The sequence below is a fragment of the Daucus carota genome, chromosome 6, assembly GCF_001625215.2.
Source record: "Daucus carota subsp. sativus chromosome 6, DH1 v3.0, whole genome shotgun sequence".
In the NCBI taxonomy this organism is placed as follows: Eukaryota; Viridiplantae; Streptophyta; class Magnoliopsida; order Apiales; family Apiaceae; genus Daucus; species Daucus carota.
This window is the reverse complement of record NC_030386.2, coordinates 8,447,214-8,455,915: the sequence shown is the minus strand read 5'-3', so window position 1 is coordinate 8,455,915 and position 8,702 is coordinate 8,447,214. Positions and strand designations below refer to the sequence as shown.

The following is an 8,702-nucleotide window of genomic DNA, read 5'->3' as shown; positions in this document are numbered from 1 at the left end:
TTTACGAACATGTAATGCATACTTACTCAATTTAATACACAAAAATAACTTGACAATGCGCAACTTATATCCAAAATTTTCAAAATAACTTTCAATATACATGGTTGATGTTTTGGATTCCATGTATTAGTTTGGTTATATTTTTGCATCTTATGAAATGAATATGCAATTTGTGTAATTTTCTTCCATTGTGTAGTAGTTTTCATTTTCAAAACGAAAATTGATAAATCAATGAAGCCATACACAAAAACTTTACCAGTCATAGGTGTTCAATCTTTCAAAAGAGTGGAACTAGTTATGTTATATTAATTTCACTTAAAAAATTAGGTAATTAAACTTTTTAACTTTTTTTAAATTATTACTGGGCTTGTAAGTTGTAACCATTTAATATGTTGTTTTCAAATTGTTGTGTTGCAGTCAACTCCCTATACATTCCCCCCCCCCCCTCAAGTTTAAGCTCTCCACTACATGGTGGTAATCTCTGGATTTTCAAGTGGTCTTACAACTCGAACATCCATCAACTTAGGTTTTTCAATGCAAGTCACATGTAGATATCTAGCTAGGCATTGCTAGTTATTGCATTGATGATTTACCACACCTTACTTGGACAGCCAATGACTTAAATGTATCTGGGCAATTATCAATATTGCCAGTTAAATAAAATGCTTTTCTGTCAAGCGGGATTGCGCAGCTGTGTTTTCCCAAGCAATGCTGCAATTCAAAAACAACCATGTATGTTTTTATTATCTAGCACAATTATAACGTAAGAGAAATATGAAGGTAGTAGGTGATTTTACGAATAACTGTATATATTTATTACCTTTAAGACAACGCTCATGCTATTGGGAGAATGACAAGTCCCAACACTAAATATTCCACAAGCACCAATAGGATCGCCGAAGCTTGCAAACTCCACATCTACGATCACTTTGTCATCTGGACAAGTTAAACGAGCTCCTGACTTCATATCTTCCACGAGGAGTACTTTCCGCAATTCATTTTCCTTCCTTTCCCATGTTTTCACTGATGGTGGAGTCACCTCACTTATTAAGCTGCATATTATATCTCTATTGACCGTCATTATTGTTATATTTTCGGGCTTTCCTCCCACTTCCTCAAACACAACTAACGAATTCTTTTTACGCTTCAAGAATTCTCGTGGGATGTGGTACCTGAACAAAAAATTCGTATATTAATATTTAACACCATTTATAGAAAGAGGCTTGATATCAAACTAAAATTGCTAGTCGTGTGTGTGTGTGTGTGTAATATAAGAACAGAAGATCCATGGCTTACTCGGTTTGAGAAGGTCTTCCATGAGGAGTGAGGAAAGATGCCCAGTAACGACCAATGTTGTTACCGTTGATCCAGATCATGCCTTTGTTCATTGAATCCATGGTAATTGCGACTGGATTTTTCCCTTCTGGTGTTTTAAAATGTGTCTACATAGCAAACATGAACCTATGTGAATAATTGCATATGCATTGTAGCATATTTTTAGATAATCAAGTATCCATTATGATGATTGTTTACCTTGTACCATGTGATCGAAGTTCCTAGTCCAGTATCTGGTGACCATTGCACTTTTCGTTCACCTTCTTCCAGGTATAATGGAAGCTTTTCTCCCGTAATGCCAACCTATAATATCATTTTCTTTTTAACGTGTATACTTATTTTAAATTGTGTAGTCAATTTCGATGCAAACACCCGCATAATGTAGGCGCCTGTACTTAAGCAATTGTATACGCACCTCATGTCCCCAGTGAGTTTCAGTGAGATCAAGTGTTCCCGTATTCAGACCCTTAATTCGCACAGAATCAGGCCCTGTCCATCTCTTCTCCATGTGAGCTCCACTATTCTGGAAAATATCATCAAAATATTTATGTTACTATCAGTAATTCATTTTTAATAATCAGGGGTATTATTGTAGCACATGTGAAAAATGTCATTTACATATCCATAGGCTAGGATTATATATAATTGTTAAGGATACTAACCCCAAATAGAATTGTATACCATACATGTAAAGAATGAAAAGGAAAGAACAAAACGAGATTCGACGTTAGGTTGCATAATTATTGATATTTTTCTGCGACAAAAGAAAGTCATCAAATCTAAAGAAAATAATAATACCTGGAATCCCATTGTCATGCACAAAAGCGTTATGTGGTTGAGTCCGGGTCTCAAATTTACAGCTTTCACTAAAGAAAACTTCTTCTGGTCTAAATTCCCATGTGCAAATCCTTTTATTCATAAGAACAATAAAACGATAGAGTTAGATTTAAACAAAATAAATTACTTTACTTGTTGTTTATACAGAACTAGATTTCCTGAATACGGTAACATATATGTATCATACACAACACACATTTTGAGTACTACATGTATGACTTACCTATATGTTCGCCATTCACAAAAGCAACCATAGCATGACCATTATTTTGTACTTCAAGAACGGGCATGATGTCCGGCCTCATGGGAAGGTCACGGTGTTCAATATTAACACTGTATTACATAAAATTGCATAGTTTTCAAGCTTAAAGTGGTGACTAATTGTATCTTTACCAAGCATGAAGTTATGATTGAACAAACACGCAGCTTATGCAGCTTACCTGGTACTATACCATGCATAATCTGAAGCATCTTTTGTCAACTGATAGAGCTCCCTTGGTATTATATCTTTAATAGGTAAATCATTGTAGGTTGGAATTATTTCACGATAAGACTCCCATTTAAAGTTATTTGCTTTCTTTGATGGGACAAAATTTCTTGTACTGTGTTGCGCAATGATCTGCAAATTTCGTGGAATCAATCTTTCTATAGCTACACCTTATTAACAGTGGAAATTTTATATGTGTAGCAAATAAAATAAGAAAATAGTATGGGATTTACTGTTTGACTATTGAAAACAACAGTCTTGCAATCTGGAAGAATGCTAATGGATTTTGAGGGAACATAATAAACCGAACCCCTAAATGTAATTGTTGCTGGAAGTTTTGTATGTTTGTTTATAAAAAATGCAGCACACATGCTTGCATCACCAGGCTTCTCGTAAGTTACTATCTGCAAAAATTTAAAACAAAATTAACCAGAAATAAAATATAAACGTCCTAAGGTATGATACTTGTGATTGATCAATGGCTTATAAACATGAGCCCATGCAAGTACGCACATATACCTCAACATTTCTATTGATTCTCATAGAAGTCCTTTGTCCCCAAAACAAAGCCTTCTTTGATAACTTTAAAGCCCTGTGGACATCTCTGAGGTGGCCCCATTTAGGTTCTCTCAACAAGCCTATTTTATTCATTTATCATTAATTAAAAGTGATCGGCAAAGAGTTGATCACTCTATATATATATAGTTAATCAGTTTTGAGAATTATATATCACATGTATCAGTTTCACAAAGAGCCTATAGATTACCATATTCATCAAGGGGAGCTTCATCATAGTAACGAGTAGTCACAAAAGATGAGGCAGTTCTACCATAATTCGTACCACCATAATACTGCAGAAGTACACAACATATATAGGTTTCACATAAAAATAAATTTATATGGTATAAAAATCTATTCAATATATATATGTAGAATACCATGTAATAGTTGACAAAAGTTCCATTACTAGCGAAGAAGTTGGCGACAGAAAAAGCAAGATCTTCTGCTGATCTTTGAGATGGTGGATCTCCGAATGCTCGATATCTATATATATGTCATTAATATTAGTTAACTAGTCCATGAAAATACTATCAATAAACCTGGACCTTATAATTAGGGTCTATAACTTATAATACTCTTGCTAATCAAAATTTTGTTATCAAGGAAGCTATAATGCACGTAATGAGAGAGATTAAATTTATGTGTTTATATTTGAGTATAGATTTGTGTATGTGTACTCACTGCGCAGTCCAATTTTCTGTCCACAAAATGGGCTTGTCTGGACCATTAGGCCCTTGGAACGTATCTGCACAATGCCTTCCATTGCATGTTTCAATCTGGAGACCGTGAAGCAAAGCATCCATAAGTTCATTATATATGTTTGGTTAGGGACACAACACACAGCTTTATATCATTCATAAGGTATGTACCACCAAAGAAGGAGCATTTGGCTGTTTGCACATGAGCCATGGAATTTTCCCATACAGACCAACTGCCATCTCAGCTGCCCACTGGATGTACTTAGCTCCATCTTCTCTGTATGTTGCCTGTACTGCTCCATACTCATTTTCTATCTGTTAGGATTCATGCAACATCATCTTATTTTAAGTGGAAGATACAAGTTTCCTTGATCATACCTTTATACTACCCAATTCAACACTAAATGTAACATGACATCTTAACCAACCTGTGACATTATAATGGGGCCTCCCTGAGGATAAAACAACTTCTCGTTTTTCATCATGTTTATAATCATCTCACTAAATCTTCTCATGTGGTGCTGAATGTATTCATACAATTTATTAGAACAAAGTGCTTCCATAGTAATGCATATTTTATCTGATAAACAAGATAAGGCGAAGAAAAATCACCATGAAAGGTTCATTATAAGAACGAAATGTAATATTTGCGACCTCTCTGAGCCAATATGGAAATCCACTGTTGCATGGTCATACAAAAGCATATATTCGAATAAAATTAGAATTATATTTTTTGAATTCTTGTCACATAATAGAAACTTGAATAAAGTTAGTTATAGGTTTTAGCTATAAGAAATGTGATAGGAAGAGGCTAAACTTTACCCATGATTCCATTCAGCAGCAATATATGGACCGAGTCTGAGGTTCACCCACAAGCCATGCTCATGAACACATTTGAGGAATCGTACCAAATCAGCATTGCCAGCAAAATTGAACTGCGTAAGTATATCAGATGTAAACGATTTATGTAGAGTATCTGAAAATATTTTTCTTTAAAACAATAATTCTTTTATATATCATGGACTGGTTAATATTTATCTCTAGATATACTATAGTATGATATGTTTTGCACACACCTGGCCTTCAACAGGCTCATGGACATTCCAGAAGACATAAGTTTGGATGACATTCAATCCTCCCGCTTTAGATTTTTTGATGAGGCTCGGCCACATCTATTAATATGAAGTTTAACATACACACAAACCTTTTATTTCACCATGTCATGAAAACAATAGGAAAATGAAATTTGATCGATGATATAAAACTTTGTACATGCATGTAGATGTTTAAATTTTATAAACATAAGTACCTCAGGTTGCGTACGAGGATAATGAATGGAACCAGAGAATAAAAGTTGTCTACTACCATTGATGATCAGGGACCTGGCGTCGTATATCACCGGTGGATTAATATTAATGTCCTCCCCAAGAACAACTTTCGGCATGGCAATGGCTAAAAAAAGGGTTACCAGAAAGCTTGAAGCTAAATGTAACCCCATGATATAACCTGTAAATGCCTCAGAAATCGATTTATAAATGTTCGTTCGACAAAGCAACTGAGATTATAAAATTATCAGTGGAGTTTGTGTTATTGATGATTTGGTGCTTGGGATTAATAATTGAAATTAATCAACTATTAAAAAAGATGAAGATTGAGCAGAAGGGAACTCCTCCCTTCACAGAATGGAGGAGTTCTCCTGGGAGCTGCCTCAAAAATTGATCCCTTTCAATTATATATACACAGGGAGCCTGCATCACTTATTTCTATATGGTCTCACCGGCTTGCTCGGGTACATTGTTACAATAGATTATCTAGTTATTTATTTTTGTACAATTTTAAACAGCCAACAAATATAAAAATCACATCCCTTGTGATGTTCTTTACTGCATGCCAAAAATTGTGTCTTAAAATAATATAAATATCCAGTTTGTAAAATTTTCGAAACGTGGAAGATGTTGTGCTCTGGTGGAATTAGTTATAATAGTTGGCTACATTTTACAATTGGATGACTTTAAAGTTGTACATTTTATGTTCTACCAAATACAAAATCGAAACTTTATTTATAAAGTTATGCTCAAATCGGAAAAAAATGGTTTTTTATCATATAAGAAATTATTTAATATAACCAGAGGTCTGTATGTCAACAAAAATTTAGATAAAAAATCTTAATATTTAAAAAGAAAGAACTTGAAACAAATTGTTAAATTCGAAAATCTAAGAAAGAAAAAGAGATATGTATTCAATAAAATCTACATTCTACCATCTAACTGAAACTCACGCCGAGATGGCCCCCAAATTTAGTCGATAAACTTAAATGGTAAGGGCATAAAACCCACTTAAAGTCATAGAAGGTAAAAAAAGAGAACAAAAGAGGATGAAAAGATGGAACCAACACAAAGACTACCGTCACCCACCGACATTTAAAATGACAAAAAACATAAAAAAGTGATTAAACAAAAAAAACTAAACTTACTACTGTTTCAAAATCTATGCAATCACATATCATTATTTAAAATGGAATAACGGCATACATCAGCTTCACGGTACCCCTAACAATGTTGGGATGTGGAAAGAGACCTTCTTTTATGTTTATGACATTGCGCTCGTCAAAAGTTTCTTTCAACTATTTTACAAGTATGCGACCCTCATTCTTGTCCTCGCACTTAGGCGACCTCTTTCATTTTAGTGAGGCCATGTTTATGTTGTTCTTGAAATTCCTGATATCCACAAGTGATTTGCCTTGTAGTAATCCCAGTTCGCACCGTCTGGAATGATAGGGAGAAACGTGTCGCGGACCAAGTCAATAACCTAGCCCTCGAGAAGAGGAATGTGCGTGATCTGTTATAAACCGAGAACCTAGTTAAGTATGATTTCTTAAACCTTTCGTTAGAAAAAGCTTCTGAGATGATGGTGAAGCTGGGATCGCAATTAAATCTGCCCGAAAAGAGAAAATGGGGGAAGTGCCCATGAAAGAGAGTAGGGTTTCAAACATTTAGAGCGACCTCATGGCTCGTTCTAGTACACAGCGAGCCCCGGGCTCGCATAATCTACCTGCACTTTACTTTCTCTTACTTTTACCTGCATGTTCTAAGTACTTTTTCCTCGCATACCTTATTAAATTAATAGGTCTCGTATTTGCAATGCCTTGTGTTCAGATATATCGAAGTCCAAATCTAGAGGTCGACCTCCTCCCTTCATAGAGAAAAATGATGTGGCGATTGTGGGAGCCATAGAGGTGCCTGGGATAGGGTTCATGGCGAAGGGTCATGGATTGCAAGGCCGTATCAGAAAGAGCCTGATCAAATAAAGGCCAAAGACCAGTGAGGCCAGGGTTATGACTATCATCACTGCTCCCAGCAACCCCCCTCCTAGAGCGACCATTACTAGAGGGGTCGCTACCACTTTCGCATGGCATGAGATCATGAATGCCAGCAAGCCTGTAGTTCTTTCCTGGGCAACGGTCCTCTTTGAGAAAAACAACTCTATCTTCACTAAGATCTTGGGTGAGGCATGGCTTCGCCAGGCGTCACACTCCCACGAGATCAAGGGGTTAGGCGCCGCTAAAGCAAAGCTGGATAAAGACAATAGAGACCTGAAACTAAAGCACCTGGCCCATACCAATGAGCTCACCCAGCTAAGAAAGTATCATAAAGAGGCCATGAGAAGGCCACAGCCTCGCATTCTCGCGAGCTGGAGAATACGAAGAAGAAGCCAGAGGACAGCGAGAAGGTTGCCACTGAGTTGGACCAGGCACAAGCGAATACCGAGAGAGCCTTGTAAGGCCTAGTTGAGGAACTTGCAGAGCTAAAGGTGGAGCAGGCCACGCTCATAAAGGATGCCCGGATCGAGGGGCAAGTCATCTTCATGAAGTCATTCATGAGGAAGCTCCCATCCTTTGACTAGTCATAGCTCGGGGCCACTATTGCTGAGTAGGCAGAGGATCTTAGGCAACTTAAAATATGCCAACAATTATGTGGTAGTTCTAACTGATCATTTGGAGGCCTACTTTAAATCCTTATTGGCACCACCTCTACCTTCACTTGAACTAGTGGTTGAAGATGAGCCAGATCCTGAACCTGTTCATGAAGCAGTTCCTGAGGAGGTTCCAAAAGTTCAAGAACCTGTAATTGCTTAAGCTGAAAATGTGGAGGTTAAGATTGCTCAAGCTGGGGAGTCTGTTGTGAAAGTTCATGTTGTTTTTGAGCCAGTTGTAAAACCAGAACCTTTGCTAGTTGTTGGAGAAATCATAGAGCCAGGGAAAAAATCTGCTGCTAGTGATGGTGAGGACTCACTTCAGGATAACTCCTTAGATTTTGAAAGTGAAAGGAAAGTTGAAATGCAACTGCGTGCTGAGCAACCACAAGATTGGGAGATAAAGTATGATGATCTATCAATGACAACGATGTGCCAGGCACATCTGCTTTTAATGAAAATCTAATCTTTGATACTGAATCTGAATGGTTCCAGGCACTTATAGTTGATGCACAATAATTTGCACACACCATTGGATCTGCAAACCCACAGATTCATAGCCAAGGTATCCCCACTCAAACACTCGAAGCAGAACCAACTCAAACCTCTACCCTAAAAGGAACCATATCTGAGAGAGTGGGTGATAGTGCCTCTAGTGCACTTGAGAATGGTTTTGATTTTGCAGCTCTACCTCCCACTAAAATTTGAAGAATGATAGATGAGGTATCTGTACTCATTTCTAGAGTGTCACAACCTATGCCACAAACAGTTCCTATACATAGTGAGGTTGCACACACACTCGAGAAATTGAC

General features: G+C 36.8%; 1 protein-coding gene across 1 annotated transcript; it reads right to left on the bottom strand.

The window, feature by feature from the left end:
* Positions 1-466: 466 nt before the first annotated feature.
* Positions 467-5,651, bottom strand: LOC108226533 (beta-galactosidase 13). The gene is made up of 19 exons (XM_017401505.2): positions 5,228-5,651; positions 4,995-5,090; positions 4,741-4,853; positions 4,531-4,597; positions 4,347-4,439; positions 4,090-4,233; positions 3,902-3,996; positions 3,598-3,703; positions 3,426-3,510; positions 3,179-3,297; positions 2,893-3,063; positions 2,613-2,791; positions 2,396-2,505; positions 2,134-2,243; positions 1,751-1,858; positions 1,534-1,638; positions 1,297-1,442; positions 821-1,172; positions 467-711 (listed from the first exon to the last, which is right to left on the bottom strand). Exons 1-19 carry the CDS (start codon positions 5,414-5,416, stop codon positions 574-576), a joined length of 2,526 nt encoding a protein of 841 aa, XP_017256994.1. The 5' UTR covers positions 5,417-5,651; the 3' UTR covers positions 467-573.
* Between the last annotated feature and the right edge of the window lie 3,051 nt (positions 5,652-8,702).